A 27,592-nucleotide genomic window follows, 5' to 3' on the forward strand; every position below is an offset into this window, starting at 1 on the left:
CTGAGGTCCGATGCAGTAGACTATGTATTCTTTGTAACACAAGTTACATCAGTGGCACATTTAGGAAGAAAAGTCAGTGCTGTATCTAGTCTGCTCAGAGAACAAGCGATAATGAAAACCTGGGAAAGTACTCAGTTACCAGGAAGAAAACAATCAAAGGCTTTTTTCCTTGGAATTGCATTACTATCCTTTAGCTTAAAAAAAAAAAATTTTCCCATGGTCTGGAAGGTGGCACAGTGATAAAGCTTTGGACTCTCAAGCATGAGGTCCCGAGTTCAGTCCCTGGCAGCACATGTGCCAGAGTGATGTCTGGTTCTTTCTCTTTCTTCCTATCTTTCTCCTAAATAAATAAAAATCTTTAAAAAAAAAAAAAAAACTCTCTGGGGACAGATGGTAGCACACCTGGTTACATATGCTTACATAGACACATACATTAGAGTGTGCAAGGTCCCAGGTTCAAGCTTCTGGTCCTCACCTGCAAGGGGAAGTGGTAAAGTAGTGCTGCAGGTGTCTCTCTGTCTCTTTCCCTCTCTATCTCCCTTCTCTCAATTTCTTTCTGTCTCTACCCAGTAATAAATAAATTAAAATATTTTTTTTAATGTTGCCTAGTATATTTTAAATTTGTGAATTTCTACCTTTTTATTTATTTATTTATTTTTCTCTTGTGACTTCACTGCTCTAGGATGACTTTTTCAGATAAGGACAGAGAGAAAGAGACAAAAAGTTACCCCAGGACACTCTACCATTATTGGAATTAGCAGGAAAACCTGTGGCCAGAAGCCAGCTGTATCAGAGCCTGGGCCTAGGACACCCACCAGTGGAATTCAAAGAAGAAAATCCTGTTGCCAGATGAACAGAGTGATAGCCTAATGGTAGAGAGTTGGCTTAGAAAGCTGGAGCTCCACTAGTCCAAACAGCATGGAAATTGAGGTGTAAAGATTGCCAGCACTGAGCTCCAGCAATAACCCCGGTGGCAATAAAAATAATAATAAAATTTTTAATTGAAGATTAAGCTGGGAGTTGGGTGGTAGCACAGCGGGTTAAGTGCAGGTGGCATGAAGCACAGGGACCACAATAGGGATCCCAGTTCGAGCACCCGGCTCCCCACCTTCAGAGGAGTTGCTTCACAGAAAGTGAAGCAAGTCTGCGTCTATCTTTCTCTTCCTCTCCTCTCTCCATTTTTCTGTGTCCTATCTAACAATGATGACATCAATAACAACAATAATAACTATAACAATAAAAAAAACAAGAGCAATAAAAGGGGAAAATAAATGAATATTTTAAAAAATTTAAAAAGAAGATTAAGCTAAAAAAATTGGAGGCAAAATTATACCTCAAGTTCACCATCAAATATTTGACTCATCTAACTCAGTTATTTAGCTGATAATTTAATATGTGACAGATGATCAAATACTACTTTCAAGCTAACTTACCATCTTCAGGTTTACTATTTTCCTATAGATATTTTCTACCTTTTATATAAGTCCCATTTTATCTTTTAACACTTTGTAAGTAATTAGTTTTCTTTAAAATATTAGTTTTGGGGACTTGGGGCTTGGGAGGTGGTTCAGTGGCTAGGGCATACCCAAAAGTATATGTTACTGAAAGTTTTATTTCTGTCATCCCTCCTGTCAGAGTGTAGCTCTGGTTCCCCTCTCTCTCTCTCTTTCATTTTATTTTATTTTATAGGACAGAGAGAAATTGAGAGGGGAGAGGGAGATAGAAAGGGAGAAAGATAAACACTTACAGACCTGCTTCACCACTTGTGAAGCATCCTGCTGGGGGGTTGGGGGGTGCTACCGCCTATCCCCTGCTCAGGTATTCCTTCTCTCCCTCTCCCTCTCCTCCCTCTCCCTCCCCATTCCTCTCTCTCTCTCTCTCCCTCCCCCCTATCGTTAATAAATTAATTTAAAAAAAAACATTAATTTGGGGGTCAGGCAGTAGCGCAGCGGGTTAAGCACAGGTGGCACAAAGTGCTTTGATTGGTGTAAGGATCCCGGTTCAAGCCCTTGGCTCCCCACCTGCATGGGTGTCGCTTCACAGGCGGCAGGTGTCTTTCTCTCCCCCTCTCTATCTTCCCCTCCTCTCTCCATTTCTCTTCTGTCCTATCCAACAACAACAATGATAACTACAACTTGTGGTCGGGGGAGGTGGTGTAGTGATAAGTTGGACTCTCAAGCATGAGGTCCTGAGTTCCATCCCCAGCAGCACATGTGCCAGAGTGATGCCTGTTTCTTTCTCTCTCCTCCTGTCTTTCTCATTAATAAATAAATAAAATATTTAAAATAATAATAATAACTACAATAACAATAAAACAACAAGGGCAACAAAAAGGAAAATAAAAAATTAAAAAAAAACATTAATTTGGGGGTCAGCAGTATACTCACTGCGTAGGATGCATACGTTGCCTTGGTTTCTCTTCCCCACCCTTCCCCACCACCCCTCTCTCTCTCTCAATAAAAAAGCCAACCTGGGGGCCAAGCAGTGGCGCACCTGGTTAAGCACACACATTACAGTGTGGAAGGACCCTGGTTCAAGCCCTTGTTCCCCACCTACAGGGAGGAAGCTTAATGAGTGGTGAAGCAGGGCTGCAGGTGTCTCTCTGTCTCTTTCCTTATGTATCTCCCCCAGCCCTCTCAATTTCTCTGTCTCTATCCAAAAATAAAGTATTTAGCCAAAAAAAAAAAAAAATGAAGCATTGAAATTACATATGCATGAAGTCCCAACTCAGCTAAGAAAAAGCACTGATATTGTACACATACTAGGTAGTAAAGTATTCTCAGAAGCATATAGCTATATTATCAAATGATAATTACAAGAATGGCTTTGGCGTCTGGGCAGTAGCATAGCTGGTTAAGCGCACATGGCACAAAGAGCAAGGGCCCAAGTAAGAATCGCGGTTTGAGCCCCTCTTCCCCCCACCCCATGTGCAGGGGGTCGAGACCATGGCAAGCAGTGAAGCAGGTCTGGAGGTGTCTTTCTCTCCTCTGTCTTCAAGTCCTATCTCGATTTCTCTCTGTCCTATCCAACAACAACAGCTATGACAACAATAACAATGACAACTAGCGCAGCAAGGGCAACAAAATGGGGAAAATACCCTCCAGGAGCATTGGATTCTTACTTAGTGCAGGCACCGAGCCCCAGGATAACCCTGGAAGCAAAAAAAAAAAAAAAAAAAAGCCTTCTTCCAGGCTATGTGGGGACACTCAACTAGTCCCCAGTCCCTACCTACAGGGGGAAAGCTTCACGAGTGGTGAAGCAGGTCTGTAGATGTCTCTTTGTCTCTCTTACTCTTCATCTCCCACTCCCTTCTCTATCTGGCTCTCTATCAAATAAGTAAATATAATTTTTAAAAAAAATTTTAAAGAAAAGAATAAAGGCTTCTTCCAAAATAGGCCAGGCCATTGAATAAATTAAATATTTCAGTGACTGGTCTAATACCTTTATAGTCTAGAAATTTACCTTAAACTACCAGATTTGTCTTTCTTATGTGCTGTGTTCTATTTACTAATTAAACTGACATCAATTTATGAGTTTTCCAATGTTTACTTTCAGCAATTTAAATAAGGAGAAGTCAGCTTTACTACAGATGAAGAATCAAATGTCATTGGATTTAGAACAACTGCTAAATCATCGTGAGGTACTTTTCCCATTTTCTCATAGTGTTTAGCACTTTAAGCTTTTTCACAGTGGGTATCACGGGGAAGTGGCTCAGTGGAGAGGACATTGAATGCTCAGATGTGAGGTCCTGAGCTCACTCCCCAGTATCACCATGTGCTAGAATGATGTTTTGGTGCTCTCTTTCTTCTCCTCTCTTTCATAAATAAATAAATAAATAAATATTTTTTAAAAAATCAAAGCCCTTGTCAGGTGAAGATTGTTGGATCTCAGTTTTCCACCTACATAGTGCCTTCCAACATTTGTGTCTCAACTATGATTTTTTTTTTTTTTTTACCTCCAGGGTTATCACTGTGCCTGCACTATGAATCCACTGCTCCTGCAGCCATTTTTTAATTTTTTTTGGATAGGACACAGGGAAATTGAGATGGAGGGGATGATAGAGAGGGAGAGAGGAAGATAGATACCTGTAAACCTGCCTCACCGCTTATGAGTGACCCCTCTGCAGGTGGGGACCCAGGGGCTCAGACCAGGATCCTTGAGCTGATTATTTTTTTATTGAATTTGTGATATACTTTATTCTTTTTAAAAATATGTTTTTATTTACTTCAGATAGTAACAAAAGAGAAATTTAGAGAGAAAGGAGAGAGATAGAGATACACAGACAGATACCTACAGCAGCACTGTTTCACCACTTGTGAAACTTCCCCTTGCAGGTAGGGACTGAAGATTTGAACCTGGATCCTTGTACACACTGTAATTTATGCATACTGCCTGGCCCTGGTATACTTTTTTTATTCATGAGTTAATTTGTGCTTGCTTTTTTTATGAGTATATTTTTTTTCCCTTGAATACTGTTGCTTCCTAGCCCTTATTGCCTTGTCTACCATCTATATGATATTCATATTTCTTTAATTGTGAACATTAAATACAATTGTTGGTTTTTTGTTTGTTTGTTTTTGTTCTCTGAAAACTGTACTGTAAATTTTAAATGAATGGTCCAAATTATATGTATTTCCTCTAAAACTAAAGGACACAATCTTCTGCTAACTTAAGACGACAACTTAATACTACTTCAGAAGTCTCAGTTGATTCTATTTTACAACTTACTTTACTCTGTGGTAGATTTAATATAAGCTGGTAGAGCACCTGACTTGTGTGCCTGAGGCTCCCAGTATGATCTCTGTCACCTCATGCATAGGACTGATACTCCAGCTTTTATTTTTCTCACACATGACAGTTTCTTGTGAAAGATAAAAATCTCTAAAAAAACAACAGTGACTGAGTCAGGAAGATCATAGTTATTCAAAAGACTTTCATGCCTGAGGCTCTAATGTACCAGTTTCAGTCGTTGGCATCACCGTAAGCAGAGCTGAGCAGTTCCAGTAAAATCAAAATAATAATAGAATGAAATTATATATGTGCATGTATATATATATATATATATATATATATATATATGAATGATATTATATGTATTATCTCTCTCCCTCACTAGATTAAAGAAATTTCTTTAGTGAAACTCTGTTTTATCATTATATGTCAAGTGCCTACTGTGCGATATTTGTACTAACTTTTAAATTTTATGGGGGCCGGGTGGTGGCACACTTGGTTAAGTGCATACACTACAGTGTACAGGGACCTGGTTCAAGCCCCTGGTGCCCCCTGCAGGGGGGAAATTTCACAAGTGGTGAAGCAGGACTACAGGCGTCTCTCTGTCTCTCTCCCTTGATATCTCCCCCTCCCCTCTCAATTCCTCTCTGTCTCTATCCAATAATAAATAAATAATTTTTTTAAATTTTAATTTATGCCCCTGAGGACATGTCTCAAGCAGGTAGAGCACAGTCCTTGCATGCATGAGTTCCTAGGTTCCATCTTTGGCACCGCATATGCCAGAGCAGAGTAGTGCTCTGATCTCTTTCTCACTCTTGTAAAAATAAATCAATTGATCTCTAAAAAATAAAATTTAGGGAGCCAAGTGTTAGTGCACCTGGCTTAGTGCACAGAGTACTAAACTCAAGAATCCACACAGGATCTGGGTTCGATCCCCCATTCTCTATCTGCAGGGAGGGATGCTTCACAAGCAGTGAAACAGGTCTACAGGTGTCTTTCTCTCTCAGTTTCTCTATGTCCTATCCAATAAAATGGAAAAAATGGATGTCTGGAACAGTGGATTTGTAGTGCAGGCACTGAGCCCCAGCAATAACCCTGGAGGAGGAAAAAAAATAGAGGCTAGGTGATGGTTATAGTGTGCAAAAACCTAGGTTCAAGCCTCCAGTTCCTACCTGCAAGGGAGAAGCTTCACAAGTGGTGAAGCAAGTGCTGTAGGTGTCTCTTTGTCTCTTCTTCTCTCTCATTCCCTTTCAATTTATTGGTCTCTATCCAAAAAATAATAAATTAAAAAAACTCATTTTTTTTTTTAAGCCTCAAAGCTTCAGGCCGTCTCTCGAAGAGAGACTGAACTCTGTGGGGCTGTTTTAAAATAATAAAAGTTCTAAAGATGGTTTTCATTTTTCCTCAACAAAAATCTTTTAGAATTAAAAATCTTTTAGTATTCCTCATTTTATAAAAGAAGAATTTATTTTTTATATTTATTTTATATTTATTAAAGAGAGGGAGAGAGAAAGAACCAGAGTATCACCAGACACATTTGATGCCTGTGTCAAACTTGGGACCTCATACTTGAGGATGCATTGCTTTATCCACTATGCCATTTCCTAGGTCAAAGAAATAAATTTTTAAATAGACCCCCCTAAGGCCTGTTTGTAATTAAGAAATAACACTAATCTTTAATTATCTGTATCAGCTGTATTGAAGTATAATATACGAATAGTAAGAGTCATCATTTTTAGAATACTTCTCTGATTACCAGAGCACTGCTTAACTCTGGCATGTGTTGGTACTGGGGATTGAACCCATTTCTCTGATACTTAACTGATTCACACAGTTGTGTAACTATCATCATAATCACTATATAAATGGTTCCATCATCCCAGAGAATTCTCATACCCCTTTTGCAGTGCCTCTTCTTAGCATTCACTGATCTGTTTTCTTTTTTTAAAAAAAAAATTATTTATGTGTTATCTTTGATATGACAGAGAGAAACTGGAAGGGACAGGGGATGGAGAGGAAGAGAGAGAAAGAGATCCCCGCAGCACTGCATCGGTGCTCATGAAATGTGAACCCAGGTCCTGGTGCATGGTAACACATACATTTATCCAGGTGTGCCACTACCCAGCCCCCACTAATTTGCTTTCTTTCTTTTCTCTGTCTTTTTCTTTCTTGGCTGCTTGCTTGCTTGCTTTTTCTTCCAGCAGGGTTATCAGTGGAGCTTGGTGCCAGCACTACGAATCCATGGCACCCACTGACCATCTTTTTTTCTTTCTTTTTTTTTTTTTCTTGTCTTTTCCATTTTTTATTTGATAGGACAGAGAAAAATTGAGAAGGAGGAGGGGCGATAGGAAGAAAGAGAGATACCTACAGACCTACCTCACTGCTCATGAAGCTTCCCCTCTGCAGGTGGGAAGCAAGGGCTCAAACCAAATCCTTGCACATAGTAACGTGTGCTTGGCCTGGTGCTTCACTACCCAGCTCCCCCTGGTCTGCTTTCTATTCCTGATAGTTTTACGTTTTCCAGCAAAAGACATTTTCGAGAATGTCACATAAGTGAAATTATCACTAGTAGTTTTTTTTTTAGCTGACCTTTTTCAACTACCATATATAAGAGTTATCCTTATTATTGCAGACATTACTTATTTGTTCCTTTTAGTGAGAGTCTGTCAATCCACTCACCATTTGATGGACATTTGCGTGATTTTTATTTATTGGTGTTTATAAATAAAGTTGCTATCAAGAAGTGCATGTTTCTGTAGAAATGTTTCCATTTCTTTTGGCATATGTCCAGGAGATGCTTTACTAGATCATGTTAAAATAAATGTAAGTTTGACATTATAAAAAATAAAAATTAGGGGAGTCGGGCGATAGTGCAGTGGGATAAGCACAAGGATGGCAAACGCTAGAAGAAGAAGAAGCACAAGGATCAGCATAAGGATCTCGGTTCGAGCCCCTGGCTCCCCACCTGCAGGGGAGTTGCCTCACAGGCGGTGAAGCAGGTCTGCAGGTGTCTTTCTCTCCCTCTCTCTATCTTCCCCATCTCTCTCCATTTCTCTCTGTCCTATCCAACAACGATGACAACAATAATAACTACAACAATAAAACAACAAAGGCAACAAAAGATAATAAATAAATATTTTAAAAAATAAATAAAACATATGCATGTACAAACTATTGTATTTATGGTTGAATGTAAAACATTAATTCCCCAATAAAGAAATAAAAATAAATAAATAAATAAAATTTAGGGGGTCAGGCAGTAGCGCAGCGGGTTAAGCACAGGTGGTGCAAAGCGCAAGGACCTGCATAAGGTTCAAGCCCCCAGCTCCCCAGCTGCAGGGACCCCTGCTTCACAAGCAGTGAAGCAGGTCTGCTGGTGTCTGTCTTTCTTTCTCCCCTCTGTCTTTCCCTCCTCTCTCTATTTCTCTCTGTCCTAACAACAATGACATCAGTAACAACAACAATAATAACCACAACGATAAAACAACAAGGGCAACTAAAGAGAAAAAAAATTGCCTCCAAGAGCAGTGGATTCGTAGTGCAGGCACTGAGCTCACTGAGCACTGAGCAATAACCCTGATGGCAAAAATAAATTAATAAATTAAATAAAAATAAAGAAACTATTTTCCAAAGTGACTGTGCCATCTGCAGCTCACTGGCAGTCACTGGTGTTCCAGTTGTTCTGCATTTTCTCCAGCAGTAGCATTATAAAGTGAGTTCTTTCATGCACGGAATTTTTTTCCACTGAATTATCACTGTCTTGTCTTAACCATTTTTTAAAATCATTTTGTTATACTAGCAGGGAAATAAATGATCATTAGATTTATGCCTATACTGAAGACCTTATTTCCTAGTCTAGAAAAGATATATCAGACATTTGTGAAGAAACTGTTGGAGAGATGGATATTATTGAGAGAGATGAACTGGAAAATAGCTGTTGAAAGTAATTCAAAGATCCTTATCCTAGAAATGGTATGGGGTGGGGTGTATCTCTGTTTTAGAAATGGCCTTTGACATGGATTACCTTAAAGGTGCTATTTTATTTAATTAATTTATTTATTTGTTTATTTATTTTTGCCTCCAGGGTAATCACTTGGGCTAGGTGCCAGCACTATGAATCCACTGCTCCTGGAGGCTATTTTCCCCATTTTGTTGGCCTTGTTGTGGTTGTTATTGTTGTATAGCTCCCCTTCGCTCACCCCTCTCTTTTCTCCTTCCCTCCTCCTCCCCTTTCCCTCCCTCCTTCCCCCCTCCCCCTCCCCCCTCTCCCTTCCTTCTTCCCTCTCACCTTCCCTCCCTCTCTCTCAACTGTAATGAGTAAATCATTTAGATTTAAATTTAGGTTAAAGAATCATTTAGGTTAAAGAATCTGTACAAGCAAGGTCAACTAAAAAATATGATCATAAGTTGGATTGAAATCTTATACTTATGCATTCCTGTCCATGCTAAGTTTGCCACTTTCTATTCCCACATTCACCGAAAGCTTAATAAAACAAAATGAAGAGTTGGCAGTATTTCTCTTCTCAAAAGAAAAAAAGTCTTTCTATTAAGATATGATTTAATGTCCTGCCCTGTCTTTGTAAATCAAACAAAAGCTGATGTCATCTCTTTGTTTTATGAAACTATCTAAGGCAGTACTAAGTACTTCCATCTATATCACATAATTTAGCCTTCACTATAGTCCGCTTAGTTAGAGTTCGTTGTCCCCACTTCACAGATGAAACTGAAACTGATCAGAGTGAAAGAACTCAACTTGGATTATATACTCAACTGTCAAATCTACAAGTAAATACTTTTTTTTTTTTTGAAACAAAAGCTTATAATCTTTCTCCTTAGTTTCGTGTAAATAAAAATCTCATGGCAAACCATTGCTCATGCTGATTCCAAGAAAATTTTCTACTTCTTTCCAATAACTATAATATTTCTGCTAATGTTCACATTACTATCCATCATAATCATGCTTGGCTTGCCCAAGCTATTACCTAGCTTTTGTTGGTATATTACCCTTTAACACAGCATTTGCATATCAATACCAAGTTGGATGCTGTTTAGCTATTTCTTTTTTATTTCTTTATTGGGGAATTAATGTTTTACATTCAACAGTAAATACAATAGTTTGTACATGCATAACATTCCCAGTTTTCCTTATAACAATACAACCCCCACTAGGTCCTCTATCATCCTTCTTGGATCTGTATTCTCCCCACCCACCCACCCCAGAGTCTTTTACTTTGGTGCAATATACCAATTCCAGTTCAGGTTCTACTTGTGTTTTCTTTTCTTTTTTTTTTTTTATAACTGTAATTCATATTTTATTTTTTTATTTTTTTTAATTTTTTTTTTATTAAAGAAAGGATTAATTAACAAAACCATAGTGTAGGAGGGGTACAACTCCACACAATTCCCACCGCCCAATCTCCATATCCCACCCCCTCCCCCAATAGCTTTCCCATTCTCTATCCCTCTGGGAGCATGGACCCAGGGTCATTGAGGGTTGCAGAAGGTAGAAGGTCTGGCTTCTGTAATTGCTTCCTCGCTGAACATGGGCGTTGACTGGTCGGTCCATACTCCCAGTCTGCCTCTCTCTTTCCCTAGTAGGATGGGTCTCTGGGGAAGCTGAGCTCCAGGACACATTGGTGGTGTCTTCAATCCAGGGAAGTCTGGCCGGCATCCTGATGACACCTGGAACCTGGTGACTGAAAAGAGAGTTAACATACAAAGCCAAACAAATTGTTGAGCAATCATGGACCCAAAGCTTGGAAAAGTGGAGAGGAAGTATTAGGGAGGTACTCACTGTAAACTCTAGTATACTTCTGCTTTCTTACTTTGGTGCCATACTCCAAACTTAGTCAATTTCTGCTTTGCGTTTCTACTTCTTTTTTTTTTTTTTTTACATGCATAACATTCCCCAGATTCCCATTTAGCAATACAACCCCCACTATTTCATTCATCATTTTTCATGGACCTGTATTCTCCCCACCCACCCACCCACCCACCCCAGAGTCTTTTACTTTGGTGTAATACTCCAATTCCATTTCAGGTTCGACTTGTGTTTTCTTTTCTAATCTTGTTTTTCAACTTCGGCCTGAGAGTGAGATCATCCCATATTCATCCTTCTGTTTCTGACTTATTTCACTTAACATGAATTTTTCAAGGTCCATCCAAGATCAGCTAAAAAAGGTGAAGTCACCATTTTTTATAGCTGAGTAGCATTCCATTGTGTATATATACCACAACTTGCTCAGCTACTCATATGTTGTTGGACACCTGGGTTGCTTCCAGGTTTTGGCTGTTACAAATTGTGCTGCCAAGAACATATGTGTACACAGATCTTTTGGGATGGGTGTGTTGGGTTCCTTAGGATATATCCCGAGGAAAGGAATTGCAGGCTTATAGGGTAGGTCCATTTCTAGCCTTCTGAGAGTTTTCCAGACTGCTCTCCACAGAGGTTGGACCAATTTACATTCCTACCAGCAGTGTAGGAGGGTTCCTTTGACCCCACACCCTCTCCAGCATTTGCTGCTGTTACCTTTTCTGATGTATGACATTCTCACAGGAAGCAAGTGGTATCTCATTGTTGTCTTTATTTGCATTTCTCTGACAGTCAGAGACTTGGAGCATTTTTTCATGTGTTTCTCGGCCTTTTGGATCTCTTCTGTGGTGAATATTCTGTCTATTTCCTCCCCCCATTTTTGGATGGGGTTATTTGTAGTCTTGTTGTTGAGATTTGCAAGTTCTTTATATATTCTGGTTATTAGCCTCTTGTCTGATGGATGGCATGTAAAGATCTTCTCCCATTCTGTGAGGGGTCTCTTGGTTTGGGTAGTAGTTTCTTTAGCTGTGCAGAAGCTTTTTCCCATAGGTTTATGCTTGTCTTAGTCTTCTTTGTAATTGGATTTGTTTCATTGAAGATGTCTTTAAAATTTATGTGGAAAAGAGTTCTGCCAATATTTTCTTCTAAGTATCTGATAGTTTGTGGTCTAACATCCAAGTCCTTGATCCACTGGGAATTTACTTTTGTATTTGGTGAAATATAGTGGTTCAGTTTCATCCTTCTGCATGTTTCAACCCATTTTTTCCAACACCATTCATTGAAGAGACTCTGCTTCCCCCATTTAATAGCCTGGGCACCTTTGTCATAGATTAGATGTCCATGGGTGTGGGGGTTTACTTCTGGGCTCTCAATTCTGTTCCACTGGTCAGTGTGTCTATTCATGTTGCAGTACCAAGCAGTTTTGATGACAATGGCCCTATAATACAATTTGAGATCTGGGAGTGTGATGCCTCCAGATCTGTCTTCTCAAGATTGTTCTGGCAATTCTAGGTCTTTTCTGGTTCCAGATAAACATTTGCACAGTTTGTTCTAGTCTCCTAAAAAAATGTGCTTGGGATCTTGATGGGGATAGCATTAAATTTGTAGATGGCTCTGGGTATTATAATCATTTTGATGATGTTAATTTTTCCAACCCATGAACATGGAATATCTTTCTACTCCTTTGTGTCTTTTTCAATTTCCATGAGTAGTGAGTCATAATTTTCAGTATACAAGTCTTTCACTTCTTTGGTTAGGTTTACTCCTAGATATTTTATTGTTTTTGTTGCTATAGTAAAAGGAATTGATTTCTGGATTTCAATTTCTTCTAACTTAGTGTTTGCATAGAGGAATGCCACTGACTTTTGAATGTTAATTTTGTAGCCTGACACCTTATTGTATTGCCTGATGATATCCCAAAGCTTCTTGCTGCATTCCTTAGGTTTTTCTTTGTATACTATCATGTCTTCTGCAAATAGGGAGAGTTTGACTTCTTCTCTTCCAATCTGTATCCCTTTAATTCCTTGCTCCTGCCTGATTGCTATGGCAAGAACTTCCAACACTGTGTTGACTAGTAATGGTGATAGTGGGCAGCGCTGTCTAGTACCTGATCTGAGGGGAAATGTTTCCAGTTTTTCACCATTGAGTATGATGTTGGCTGTAGGTTTGCTATATATAGACTCCACTATCTTCAGAAATTTTCCATCTATTCCCATTTTTTGTAGTGTTTTGATCATAAAGGGTGTTTAGCTATTTCTGACCCTTTACAACATTCAAAAATTACACTAAAAGCTAAGAGAATAGTCCAATAGAGGGACCTGGTGATGGCACCTGGTTGAGCACTCACATTACAGTGCACAAGGATGCCTGTTCCAAGACCCCAAGATCCCTGGTCCCCACCTGCAGGGAGTAAAGCTTCAGAGGTGGTGAAAAGGGCTGCAGGTGTCTCTCTGTTTCTCTCCCTCTCTATCTCCCTCTCCCTTCTCAGTCTCTCTCTCTGTCTCTATCCAATAATAAATAAAAATTTTTTTAAATAGTCCAATAGAAAGTTCTAAAGCTCTAAAGTTTTTTTAAATTTTTATTAAAATTTTATAAAGGCAGAAATTAAGAGGGAATGGACAGACAGAGATGGCAAAAAGAGTGGTCTAGGAGATGATGCAGTGGATAAGGCACTGGACTCTCAAGAATGAGGTCCTAAGTTCAATCCCCAGCAGCACATGTACCAGAGTGATGTCTGATTCTTTCTCTCCTCCTATCTTTCTCATTAAATAAATAAAATCTTTAAAAGAGAGAGAAAGAGATGGGAGAAAGACACCTGCAGCATTCATGCAGCTTCCTCCACACACACACAGGTGGAGGAGACTGTGGACTTGAACCCAGGTCCTTTGCTTAGGTTGTGCCCTTTACTAGGTAAGCCACTGTCCAGCCCCTAGAAACTAGGGGTTTTTTTTTGTTGTTGTTTTTAGTTGATTTAATAATGATCAACCACACCATAGGATAAGAGGGAGTACAATTCCACACAAGTCCCACCACCTCCTTTGGAAGTCCCATCCCCTCCTTTGGAAGCTTTCCTGTTCCTTATCCCTCTGGGAGCATGGACCCAGGAGAAACTAGTTTTTAATAGATCCTCATTTTCCACCAAAAAAAAAAAGTTTACTCTGAAAACTTATTATTTTAACTGAAAAATGCATATATATATATATATATATATGCATTTATATAATATATATTATATTTTATATATATTATATATATGCATTATATATATATTCCTATGCCTGGGTCCACTTCAGAGAACTAGCTTAAATCAATTCATTTACAAGGCCAGAGAGAGAAGTCATCAGGTAAGGCACTTGCCCTACCATGTACACTGCCCAGATTTAAGCCCCAGGATAACATGGGAGTACCATTGCATTAGGGGAAGTTTTGGTGCTAAATTCCATCCCTCTTTCTCTCTCTCTCTCTCTCTGTCTCTCTCTCTCCCCCCATCTCTGTCTCTGTTTGACTGAAGTCAGCTAGAAGCATTAAAATCATGCATGCACAAAGCCCACTTGTAAGTAAATATGCTGTGGTACAAAAATCTCTCTGTTGGGGCAGGGGTAGATAGCATAATGGCTATGCAAACAGACTGTCATGCCTGAGGCTCCAAAGTTCCAGATTTAGTCCCCCATACCACCATAAGCCAGAGCTGATCAGTACTCTGGAGAGAAAAAAAAAATCTCTCTGTTGTATCCTGCTAGCCACTTCTATGGGTATGAGGCCTCTAAAGAGTAATATTTGTGGGGCTGGGTGGTGGTGCACCTGGTTGAACACACTTCACAATGTGCAAGGATACCAGGTTCAAGCCCCTGGTCCCCATCTGCAAGGGGAAAGCCTCATTAGTGGTAAAGCAGTGTTGCAGGTGTCTCTCTGTCTCTCTCCCTCTCTGTCACCCCTACCTTCTCATTTTCTGGCTATCTCTATCCAATAAATAAATAAAGATAATAAAAAATTTAAGTAATATTTGTTTATGGAATATACACTTTTTGCTTCAAATATCTGGAATAGCTTCTGCCTTTAAGTTTGTGTGTGTTTATGTATGTGTATGTGTGTGTTAATGAGGTGACAGAGAAAGAGCTATTCAGCTCTGGCTTATGGTGGTTCTGGGGATTGAATGTGGGAACTCACAACCTCAGAGAGGGAAGTCTTTTGCATTACCATTATGCTATTTGCCCAGCCCTGTCTTCTACCTTTCTCTCAGTGCTTCTGCCAACAAATTGTCTCAGGACCTAGAGACATTTCAGTTAGTATTTAACCAGAATTTACCAACCACCTCTTACTCACTAAGTTTGCCTAGAATCTACACTTGCCTGAACACTGGATTAGCCCCCATTATTGTAGACAGCTTACCTCTTGCTGTGTGTCACCTAACAGAAAGAAAACAAACCCTTCAGTAAGCCAGCTTTCTTAAAAGTGAAGTCACGGTATAATTATCATTCTTTTATAGTATGTTTATGTTCCCAGTTTCTAACTTGTATGTTCTTTCTGATTTCTCGGAAAGTTTCAGGGACATTTCAGCATCACAAGTGCCCCTTAGGCAATCCACTTCATAAAAGGTTCAAACACATCACATAGTTCTGTATGTGTGTCATTCTTTTTGGTTCATACTTAACTGTTTTGAAATTTTCTTAAGAATACCTTTTTACATGTTTTTCTCATACACTTATGTAGTTAAATTTTATAGTCAGTATGACTAAGAAGAAAGTATAGAATAAGTTAATTTTTTCTCTGAATGAAGATGTAGTTATTTCTTAAATTCATACATGGTGCTTTTCAAGTTAAAATTTGCTTTTTCTTTTGCTGGGGAAAGACAAGTGAGAGTCAAAAACAAACCAGCAGTATTTTTCCTGTAAGGTTTTTTTTCCTTTTTCTTTTCTAATAGAGCCAAAGAAGGGGGGTGGGGAGGGAGAGGGACAGGGTCAGGGAGAGGGAGAGAGAGAAACAATGAACAAGAGGGAGAAGGAGAGACATCTAGTCCGGGAGGTGGCACAGTGGTTAAAGCATTAGACTCTCAAGCATGAAGACTTTAGTTCAATCCTCAGCAATACGTATACCAAACTTACTTCTGGTTTTTCCTCTCTCCTCCTCCTCTCTTTCTTGTTAATCAACAAATAAAATCTTTAAGAGAGAGACTTGCAGCACTGCTCCTGAAGCTTCCTTCTACAAGTGGGAACTAGGGATTTGAACCAGAGTCCTCTTGTATGATGATGTATGCGCTTTACTGGCTAGCTGTGCCACTGCCAAGAACCTCCTATGAAGTTTTAGAATGCTTCTTCTTCTTCTTCTTCTTTTTTTTTTTAAATATGTGAATTCAGATCTGGGGAAATCTAGGGAGTAAAATATACACAACCTTCAGTGCAGCAGGTGGTGGCAGGACAGGGTAGGCTGAAGCCAGGCTTACTAGTGTGGTGTCCCAAGTCTGATCCCCAGCAACATATATGCCAGAGTGGTGTTCTGATTTGGTCTGTACATCTGTCTCTCTTGCTTTCATTAAATAAATAAGTCCAAAGAAATATCCATTACAGAGGCCAGATGGTGGCACACCTGGTTAAACATGCACATTACAGTGTACAAGGACCCAGGTTCAAGCCCCTGGTCCCCACCTGTAGGGTGAAAGCTTCATGAGTGGAGAAGCAGGGCTACAGGTCTCTCTCTCTCTCTCCATTTCTCTATCTCTTTCTCTCTCTCTCTCTCTCCCTTTCTATCTCCCCCTTTCAGTCTCTAGCCAATAATAAATTAAAATATTTTTAAATATTAAAAAATAATACTTACAATAACAAGTTAAAAGATACAGAGGAGTCGCTTCACAGGCGGTGAAGCGGGTCTGCAGGTGTCTATCTTTCTCTCCTCCTCTCTATCTTCCTCCTTTCTCCATTTCTCTCTGTCCTATTTGGCAACAACGACATCAATAACTATAATAAGCACAACAATGATAAAAACGAGGGCAACAAAAAGGAAAATAAATAAATAAAATATAAGAAAAAGGGGGGTCGGGTGGTAGCGCAGCAAGTTGGATTTAGGTGGCGCAAAGCGTGGGGACAGGCTAGGGATCCCGGTTTGAGCCCCTGCCTCCCCACCTGTAGGGGAGTTGGTTCACAGGCGGTGAAGCAGGTCTGCAAGTGTCTATCTTTCTCTCCACCTCTGTCTTCCCCTCCTCTCTCGATTTCTCTCTGACCTATCCAACAACAAAAGACATCAAGAACAACAGTAATAACCACAACAAGGCTACAACAACAGGGCAACAAAAAGGGGGAAAAAATGGTCTCCAGGAGCAGTGGATTCGTGGTGCAGGCCCTGAGCCCCAACAATAACCCTGGAGGCAAAAAAAAAAAGAGAGAGAGAGAGAGAGAAAGATTTTTTAAAAAAAGAATGCTTAATATTTATATATTTGTTGTTCTTTTTTACATCCATCTTACTAAAGCTTCGCAAGAGCCCTCTTATGGCTTATATATGCTTCACAGATCCTTAGCTGAATTTCAACTTTCTATCTGTAGAATATTAGCTCTCAATTTTGAGTCGTATAAAATATACTTGAAATTCTTCTAGCTTGAACTGTGTGGACCTTTTTGTTTGTATGGACTTGTACAAAATTTAGTAGGACTAAGGCATATTATTTTGATTTTTATAAATATTTTCCCTTCTCTAATTATTTTCATCATCTGTAATGTTACAAATTGCACTGTTGGGGGCCAGGCAGTGGTTTACCTGGTTAAGTGATCACACTACAGTGTGCAAGGACCTAGGTTCAAGCCCCTGGTCTCTACCTGCAGGGGGAAAGCTTCACAAGTGGTGAAGCAGAACTGTAGGTGTTTCTCTGTTTCTCTCCATCTCTGTCTCTCCCACCCCTCTCAATTTCTCTCTATCTCTATCCAATAATAAATAAATAAATAACATTTAAAAAATCAAATTGTGTTGTATGCTGTCAGAAAAACTCTGTCTTGTATAAAACAAAATATTTTATAATTATTTCTGTGGGCTATGGAGATAGCATTATGATTTTACAAAAAGCTTTCATGCCTAGGGCTTGTAACTCCCAGGTTCAATTCCCAGCACTATCATAAGCTAGAGTTGAGCCTTACTCCAACGGGAAAAAAGTGTTTGTTGTATATATGCTTTTTAACTTTTATCCCATAACGTGTTTTTTTTATAACGTTTTAATATCTGTTGTGTATAGACCTTTTTAGTTGGTGTTTTTCCCACTGTATGTTACAAGATCAGTATGTTTTCTTTCAAACAGTAATTACACTTCTCTGACCCTTTTAATCAGTAAGGAACAAGCAAATGACCTCCTGCTATCATTTCTAACCTGCGTTTTTATGACTCTTGGAATTGTAGCAGTTTATAGCAAACCAAACAATTCTAGTACATAGGAAACAGATAAAATGAACTGCAAGGCTATAAAATAAGCCATAGAAATATGTAGTGGCCAGGAGAGAATATGAACATTGATATGAGATAATTATAGCCATAACTCCTTTAGGTATCATGTTGGCAGTATTTTGATAGAAAGTTAAGTCACTGATTACATATCAGGAGTTAAACATGAGAGCAGACTGGGAATACAGCATGGAGAAAGATGGGCCCTGGAGCGAGTCATACTCTGGAAGCCAGTACTTATAATGGAAGATAGAGTTGAGAGTCTGAAGTTGATGATGGAAATCAGCGAGAGTATACATGAAAATCTATCAAATTATAGTGACATATTTAAGATCAGAAACTAGACCGTAACTAAATGAATACTGTTACACAAAGGTAAGCAAGGCACCTAACAAGAAGACAGATCACTCAGAAGTCCAAGGAACTGCAATAATCAGATAAAATAAAGTATCTGGGCTAACTAATCAGAACAGAATCAAGGTGCCCACATTACTGTCAACACTGACAGTGAATCTCAACTTGGGCATACTTCATTGTATTGTTGCTATTGGGTTGTTGAAAAAGTCACGATGGATTTTTCTGTGTTTTTCTGTGCAAAAAAAAAAAAAAGTGTTATGACTTTTCTGACAGCCTAATAGTTTCCTCTACCTGAATCACTGTACAGAATGACCTTAAGATTATATCCAAGTTTCAGAAAGAATGTTACAGGTGATTAGTTCTCTCCCCTAGGCCATAACAGCAAAGTTGTCTTTCAGTCATGTAAATACTTCACTCTTGCTAAGGTTTCAGATAAAGATAAAGTATGGCTCCAAAAATGTTTGACATCTTAAATGCATTAGAATAAGAGATAAATAAACTTTATTCTGCTTTGCTTTGCTCGCTTTATTTTGTCTAGACCCATACTAGGAGATAATCTGAGGAAAATAATCAAGACAGTGAAAATATTATTTTTAGTAATAAAAATGATGAGTTATCTGGGAATGTCTAGAGACATAAGATACAGGAAGCTATAAGGAATTCAAAGTAGGCCTATGAAAGAAGCAGTAGGGGAAATAGCACAGTGTTATCAAAAGACTCTCAGTGCCTGAGGCTCTAAAGTACCTGGTTCAGTCCCAAGCATTGAGCTGGAGCTGAGCATTGCTCTGGTTTTAAAAAGTAGGTTAAATGGCCTGTGAGGTGGTGCAGTGGATAAAGCATTGGACTCTCAAGCATGAAGTCCTGAGTTCAATCACTGGCAGCACATGTACCAGATGAGATCTCTCTCTCTCTCTCTCTTCTCATATCTTTCTCATTAATAAATAATTTTTTTTCATTTTTTATTGGATAGGACAGAGAGAAATTGAGAGGGGATGGGGAGATAGGGAGAGAGAAAGAGAGACACCTCTGTGGCCCAATTTGTTGTTTTATATGGAGGATGGATTAATATGTTCTAGAAGTGAAATTGAGTGTGTGAAAGGCCTAGAAACCTTGAAATGACCTACATGTGAATCATTTCATTACATTACATTTAATTAGCCTGCCAAATTTTATTTCTTCTCAATATTTCTTTCTTTATTTCTGATTTATTAATGTGAGAAAAAGAGAGAGAACTGGAGCATAACCCCCCTTCATTTGCAGTGCTTCATTTGAACCAGGTCTTCATGTGTGCAAGTCTAGCACTTTAGTACTGAACTTCCCTGGCTGCTAAACTTGGGGACATCTAAGAGTTCTTTGATTCTCAGATTCCTCATACTCAAAAGCTGTGGTAGCTATTAGTATGTGAGAGAGGATTAAGTTACTATGTAAAGCATCAGCCCAGTAGAGCTTTGGTCTTGCAAGCTTGAGATCCCCAGCAACACAGGGAAATTTCATGAGTGGTGATGCAGTGCTATAGGTGCATTTCTATCTATCTATCTATCTATCTATCTATCTATCTATCTATCTATCTATCTATCTATCTGTATATCTATCTTATAAAAAAATTAACCACACCAGGAGTAATAACTCTGGTGGAAAATTAAAAAATACATTTTTAATAATTTTTTTTTTTTTATGAGAACACTGTTCAGCTCTGATACATGGTGGTGCAAGGGACTGAACCTGGGACTTTGGAGCCTCAGGCGTGAGAGTCTGTTCAAATAAAAATTAAGATATCTATCCCCACCCCTAAATAATTTTATGCTTACAATTTATTTACTTATAAGAGAGAGAAAGAGGTGAGTAAAGGCAACCAAAGCATCATTGTAGCATCTGTGATGCCAGAGATTGAAGTTAGAATTTCATGTTTGAGAATCGATGCTTAATATATAACTTTTTAAGAACTATGACAGAATAGTTGATAATTGTTAAAGTTGGACAATTGAAATTCAATAACTAAATGCTATGTTCTCTTCTATTTGTATCCCTAAAATTTTCCATAGTACAATGGTTTTTAATACATCTTTTTAGATGAAATACACATACTCAAAATAATGTGTAGTTTAAAACAAGATTGGATTTTGCCTTGTTACCTCCAGTAGAAAATGATGCACAAGGGCTGGGTGGTGGCACTCCTGGTTGAGTGCATATGTTACAGTGCACAAGAACCTGTGTTCAAGCCCCCAGTCCCCGCCTGCAGGAGGAAAGCTTCACAAGTGGTGAAGCAGGGTTGCAGGTTTCTCTCCGTCTCTCTCCTTCTCTATCACCCCTTCCCTCTCAATATCTGGATGTCTCTAATAAAGTTTTTTTTTTTTGCATTCTGCCCATCACCTAAATAAAGATTTTTTTAAAAAGATTTTATTTATTTATGAGAAAGATAGGAGAAGAGAGAAAGAACCAGACATCACTCTGGCACATGTGCTGCCAGGAATCGAACTCAGGACCTCATGCTTGAGAGTCCAAAGCCCTATCACTGTTGTGCCACCTCCCAGACCACAAAAAATATTTTTTAAAAAATTGTTTAAGAAAATAAAATGATGCATAGATTTATCTGACTTTTTTACATTTATTATTATTATTATTATTTGCCTCCAGGGTTATTACTGGGGCTCAGTGCCTGCTCTGCAAGCCCACTGCTCATAGGGGCCATTGTTTCCATTTTACTGGATAAGACAAAGAGAAATTGAGAAGGAAGGGAAAGAGAGAGAGGGACAAAGACGCCTGCAGACCTGTTTCACCTCTTGTGAAGCCACCCCGTCTGCAGGTGGGGAGCCAGATCCTTGCGCTTCATACTATGTGCGCTTAACCCAGTGCGCCACTGCCTGGCCCCCTCTCTAGCCTTTTAGATTCTTTGTAATTCACATATTAAAAGCATTTACATTTAACTGCCAAGGAAGCACATAGTTTGCATTATACTTATGAGAGCTATTTTCATCAAGAAATGCCATCTATGTATCCTCTTGGCAGCATCTTTTCAGAGTTTACAACTTTCAGCAATTTGTTGCCACCAGATATGCAATACTGTTTGACAGCTGCTCTGCACTTGAACTGTTCTAATGTGCCACCACTTTATGCAAATAGATTATAAAAGTATGTGTTTCAGATTCAAGAAAGAAATTCATCTCTTTCATAGAAATTATTTATACAATAACAATTATCATTACCTGAAAGTTTCAGAATAATCTTGCCCTTAACTGTTTGTTTGGTTTTGGTTTTTTTGTCAGAGCACTGCTTTGCTCTGGTTTATGGTGGTGCAGGGGATTGAACTTGGGACCCCAGAGCTCCAGGATTGAGAGTCTATTTGCATAGCCATTATATTATCTCGCCCACTCTTTTCCTTCTTTTAATAGATTTTATTTTATTATTTATTTATTTATTTACTTACTTACTTATTTACTTATTTTGCCTCCAGGGTTATCGCTGGGGCTAGGTCCCTGCACTACGAATCCACTGCTCCTGGAGGCCATTTTTCCCACTTTGTTGCCATTGTTGTTGCCTTTGTTGCTGACAAAGAGAAATCAAGGGGGGGAGACAGAGGGAGAGAGAAAGATAGATGCCTGCAGGCTTGCTTCACCACTTGTGAAGTGAGCCCCCCCAGCCCCCCGCAGGTGGGGAGCCAGGCGCATGTGCCCTTAACCTGTTGCTACCACCTGACCCCATTATTGTGTGTGTGTGTGTGTGTGTGTGTGTGTGTGTGTGTATGTTCATTATTTATTATTAGATACTGTTGGTCTGCTTCTAATTCTGCTTCTAAGACCCCTTCTGTTTTGATCATCATGGTAGGTTTGCTTGCATTGCTTAACGCTCTGGTCTGTTTACATAATCACTGCTTTACCTGAGACCCACCCTGCCTACAGGGCATTGGTTTAATCCCCTCTGGTTAGATGCAAGCTTGATACTTCCTAGCAGGCATGCTTTTTCTTTCTCCCCACCCCCTATCCTAACTACTTCCTCTTCTGACCTGACACTTCTGACTTGACACTTCCACCTCAGGAGATATAAAGGACAGGATTTTCTAATGAATAGAGATTAGATTGATTGCACTGCATTCCTGCTCATCAATAAAGATTGAACTGTGTTCCCAGCTCAGCCATGAGTCCCTGGTCGTCTGTCTCCCACCCTCGAAGCTAGCCCGGCAAGATACTGACAGAGAAATTGAGAAGGTGGGGAACTAGAAAAAGGGAGAGACAGATAGTCACCTGCAGTCTTACTTCATCACTTGTGAAGCTTCTCCCCTGCAGGTGGAGACCAGGATCTTTTTTTAAATTTTATTAGAGATTTAATATTGATTTACAAAATTACAAGATAACAGGGGTACAACTCCACACCATTCCATCACCAGAGTTCTAAATTCCCAATCCCTTCATTGTAAGCTACAGCAATTCTCCTAAGATTGAAGATATGGGCTAACTATTATTTCTACAACTGTCTATATTTGCCAATTTTTTTTCTATGGTCCCATTTTTTATTTTCATTTCAAAGTCATTCATACACCTATTACTACATCCAAATGTCCTTCTATTTTCCTTCTCTCCATGTCCATATGGAGTTAGTGTTCAGAGTCATCTCCCTCCTCACTTCTTCCCCACTTCTTCTTCTAGCGTTAGCCCCCACTGAGAATACAGACCAAAATTATTTTTAGGGTGCATAAGATGGGAATTATTATTGCAAAAACACATGGCTCCACTTAAGATTGAATCAAAAGAGTGATTTATTTACAAAGTCACAGTAATTGTGAGGAAATAAGTCTAGTTAAGAGAATAGGTAAAGTCTAAAATCTGTGATCAAACCGCCCAAGACCACCCTGTGTAGAGATAAATCCAGAGTCCAAACCAACAGGAGTGTGCTGCGGTAAAAGTGATCCTACCAAGAGAACTCCGCTGCCTTTTTATGCATTCCTTTCTGTGTCTCCTCCTCTGACTGATGCTGTCATTCATAAGCTAATAGTCCCAAACTCCTGTTGGGGTCACAACAGTCATGGCTTCTGTAATTGCTTCTCTGCTGGAATTGGTATTGGCAGGTTGATATATACCCCCAGCCTGTTTTTATCTTTCCCTAGTGGGGTAGGGCTCTGGAGACATTGGTTGTCTGCCCAGGGAAGTCAGAGTGGAATTATGATAGCATCTGCAACTTGGTGAGTGAAAGGTGGCAAGATATAAAATGGAACAAAATGATTGATGAACAGGAACCAAAAAGTAGGCACAGAGCATATGAGAATGGGGATCTTAGTGTGGAAAGAAGCTAGGAAGTCCATTTTAGGTATTTGCCTAATGGCCCAAGACCATCATAGTTTTTGCTTGAGTTTGATAGTTAACATGGAGTTGGACAAACATATTGAAGCTCTAATTTTAGGTGCATCAACCTCATGGAATTTCTGTCCCTTCATCTCACTTAGACCAATTACATAGTGCTCCTTCTCACTTGGTTCCATTGACATAGCCAGAGATGTGGTTTTGTGTTTTTTTGTTTGTTTGGTTGGTTGTTTTTTTTACTTATTTAAAAAGGAGACATTAACAAACCATAGGACACGAGGGGTACAACTCCACACAATTCCCACCACCATATCTCCATATCCCATCCCCTCCTCTGATAGCTTTCCTATTCTTTATCCCTCTGGGAGTATGGACCCAAGGTCATTGTGGGATGCAGAAGGTAGAAGGTCTGGCTTCTGTAATTGCTTCCCTGCTGAACATGGGTGTTGACTGGTCGATCCATACCCCCAGCCTGCCTCTCTCTTTCCCTAGTAGGGTGGGTCTCTGGGGAGCTCCAGGACACATTGGTGAGGTCATCTGTCCAGGGAAGTCTGGAGACCAGGGTCTTGAACCTGACTCCTTACATACTGTAATGTGTGCACTTAACCAGGTGAGCCACCGCCTGCCTCCTCCACCCTTTTCCTTAACTTCATTTTAAAAGAGTAATTAAAATTATATAATAATGTGGTTCTTATTGTTTTATTTTGAACCTGTTTCAATTCTGTGGTTTTATGCAGTTATTTATTCATTTTAATGAGTGCTTCATATACCAGTAACCATATGTAAAAATACTATCATGATATGTCACTTTTGCAGTATCTCAGTGTTATAATGAATAAGTAACCCTGAACTCTAAAGAACAGGAATTTTTTTAAAAAATAGTTTCAATAAATGACTTTCCATATTAGGGGAACATCTGCCAGGAGTAGGCTAAAAACTGCCCAGGTGAAGTGGCTCCAGACTGGGACCCCACACAGTTTGTCATTGTGGACAAGATAGCTTACTTCCTGCCAGAGGACCCTACAGTGAAGCCTGTTAGCCTGACTTTCTTCTCCACATAGTTAGAGATTGCATTCAACTCTCATTGACATCCACAGTAGCAGAAAAAGGAAGTTTAAGCTGGTCCTTCATTCACAAGTTGGGATACAAACAAAAGCCCTTATAAATCAGGGTTAAAAAAAAGTGAATAGCACGGTGGAAAAAAAAAAAAATCACAGTAAACAGAAACTAATAACCTTTTTCAGAGAAAACCAACAATGCTCTGGACCAGAAAAAAAGAAAGCTTATAAAGTATTATGGTCTCTTCAGTAGGGTCCATGAAAGTGTTATCTCAGCGAACTAAAAAAAAAAAAAAAAAAAAAAATATTTGTGATATATTCAGAAATTTCTGGGAGCCCAGGCAGTAGGCAGTAGCACAGCAAGTTAAGCACACATGGCACCAAGTGCAAGGACCAAGTAATAATCCCGGTTCAAGCCCCCGGCTCTCCACCTGCAGGGGGGGGTCGCTTTACAAGTGGTGAAGCAGGTCCACAGGTGTCTTATCTTTCTCTCCCCTCTTCTGTCTCCTCTCTTGATTTCTCTCTGTCCTATTCAGCAACACAACATCAGTGGCAGCAATAACAATAACGACAACAACAAGGGCAACAAAAAATGGAAAAAAGGGGAGTCGGGCTGTAGCGCAGCGGGTTAAGCGCAGGTGGCGCAAAGCACAAGGACCGGCATAAGGATCCCGGTTCGAACCCCGGCTCCCCACCTGCAGGGGAGTCGCTTCACAGGCGGTGAAGCCGGTCTGCAGGTGTCTATCTTTCTCTCCTCCTCTCTGTCTTCCCCTCCTCTCTCCATTTCTCTCTGTCCTATCCAACAACGACAACAACAATAATAACTACAACAATAAAACAACAAGGGCAACAAAAGGGAATAAATAAATAAAATAAATATTTTTTTAAAAAAATGGAAAAAATAGCCTGCAGGAGCAGTGGGTTCGTAGGGCAGGCACCAAGCCCCAGCGATAACCCTGGAAACAACAACAACAACAACAAAAAAGTCATGGCATTATTATTATTGTTACTGTTGTCATTATTATTATTATTTACGAGAGCACTGCTCAACTCTGGCTTATGGTGGTGTGGTGAACTGAACCTGGGACTTCGAAGCCTCAGGCATGAGAGTCTCTTTGCATAACCATTATGCTATCTACCCCCACCTCCTCTTTTTTTTTAAATTTTATTAGGGCCTTAATATTGATTTACAAAATTATAAGATAGTGGTCCTGGAGGTGGCACATTGGATAATGCATTGGACTCTTCAAGCATGAGGTGCTGAGTTCAATCCCCAGCAGCCCATGTACCAGAGTGATGTTTGGTTCTTTCTCTCTCTCTCATTAATAAAAAAATAAAATTTTAAATATATATATATATAATAACAGGGGCGTAATTCCAGACTGTTCCCACTACCAGAGTTCCGTGTCCCCATTCCTTCCACTGGAAGCTATAATAGTTTTCCTAAGGTCACAGGTATGGATTGACTATCATTTCTTTAACTTTCTGTCTATATTTGTATCCATTTGCCCATTTTTCTCCCATTGTCATGACATTATTGTAATTAAGTGAAACTAACAGTAGAAGGATGTAGGAAGTTAAAAATTCTCTTAAGGGAGCTAAGTGGTGGCACACCTGGTTGAGTGTGCACATTACCACATGCAAGAACCTGGGTTTAAGCCCCCACTTCCCACCAGCAAGGGGTAAGCTTCTCAAGTAGTGAAGCAGGCCTACAAGTGTCTGTCTCCCTCTCTGTCTCAATATCTCTCTGTCCTACCAAATAAATTAGAAGGGGGTGGGAAGGGATGGCCACTGGGAGTAGTGAATTAGTAGTGCCTCAGTGATAATTCTGGTGGCAAGTTGAAGAAAAAAAAAAGTTTTTAAGTCAATTCTTCGAAGTTTTATTTTAATTAAAAGTCTCATCTTTTTCTCTAAGAACCTAAGACAAAAAGTGTCATTTGTTAAACACTAGAACAGTGTGATGTGGGTATGTGAATAGACTGACCATTGAAATAGACTTTAAAAGTCTGGAAATAAATAATATACTTATAGAAGTTTAGTATAAGAGAGGATAACATCTTCAGTCAAGTGAGGTCTGGGGAGATGGTTCAGAGCACCGAGTTTGCATGCCCCAGGCCCCAGAGGCCCAAAGTTCAATCCCCAGGCACTACCCCCAGACAGTGAGGAAACTGTGTCTCTTTAGTACATAAAATTGTTGTTATAGCATAATCATGGGAGAAAAGGTATTTTTTTTATTTCTTTATTGGGGGATTAATGTTTCACATTTGACAGTAAATACAATAGTTTGTACATGCATAACATTTCTGTTTTCCACATAACAATACAACCCCTACTAGGTCCTCTGTCATCCTTTTTGGACCAGTACTCTCCCCCACACACACATACCCTAGAGTCTTTCACTTTGGTACAATACACCAACTCCAATTCAGGTTCTACTTGTGTTTTTTCTTCTGATCCTGTTTTTCAACTTCTGCCTGAGAGTGAGATCACCCCATATTTATCCTTCTATTTATGACTTATTTCATTTAACATGATTTCTTGAAGCTCCATCCAAGATGAGCTGAAAATGGTGAAGTCACCATTTTTAATAGCTGAGTAGTATTCCATTGTGTATGTATACCACAACTTGTTTAGCCACTCATCTGTTGTTGGACACCTGGGTTGCTCCCAGGTTTTGGCTATTACAAATTGTGCTGCTATGAACATAGGTATACACAGATCTTTTTGGATGGGTGTGTTGGGTTCCTTAGGATATATCCCCAGGAGAGGAATTGCAGGGTCATAGGTTAGGTCCATTTCTAGCCTTCTGGGAGTTCTCCAGACTGCTCTCCACAGAGGTTGGACCAAGTTACATTCCCACCAGCAGTGTAGGAGGGTTTCTTTGACCTCACAACCTCTCCAGCATTTGTTGTTGCTACCTTTTCTGA

At 39.5% G+C, this 27,592-nt stretch overlaps 1 protein-coding gene across 4 annotated transcripts in view; it reads left to right on the top strand.

Moving 5' to 3' along the window:
- Window positions 1-27,592, top strand: part of PIBF1 (progesterone immunomodulatory binding factor 1) — a 215,576-nt gene that overhangs the window by 168,910 nt on the left and 19,074 nt on the right. For all 4 annotated transcript variants that reach the window (XR_009549985.1, XR_009549986.1, XM_007526802.3 and 1 more), the window contains one exon: window positions 3,556-3,640. Coding sequence is in view for 2 of the 4 variants with exons in the window: in XM_007526802.3 (XP_007526864.2) it covers window positions 3,556-3,640 (85 nt within the window). In the remaining 2 variants the exon portion in view is untranslated. The remainder of the gene's footprint in view (window positions 1-3,555; window positions 3,641-27,592) is intronic.

Source organism: Erinaceus europaeus, chromosome 5, assembly GCF_950295315.1.
Source record: "Erinaceus europaeus chromosome 5, mEriEur2.1, whole genome shotgun sequence".
Taxonomy (NCBI): domain Eukaryota; kingdom Metazoa; phylum Chordata; class Mammalia; order Eulipotyphla; family Erinaceidae; genus Erinaceus; species Erinaceus europaeus.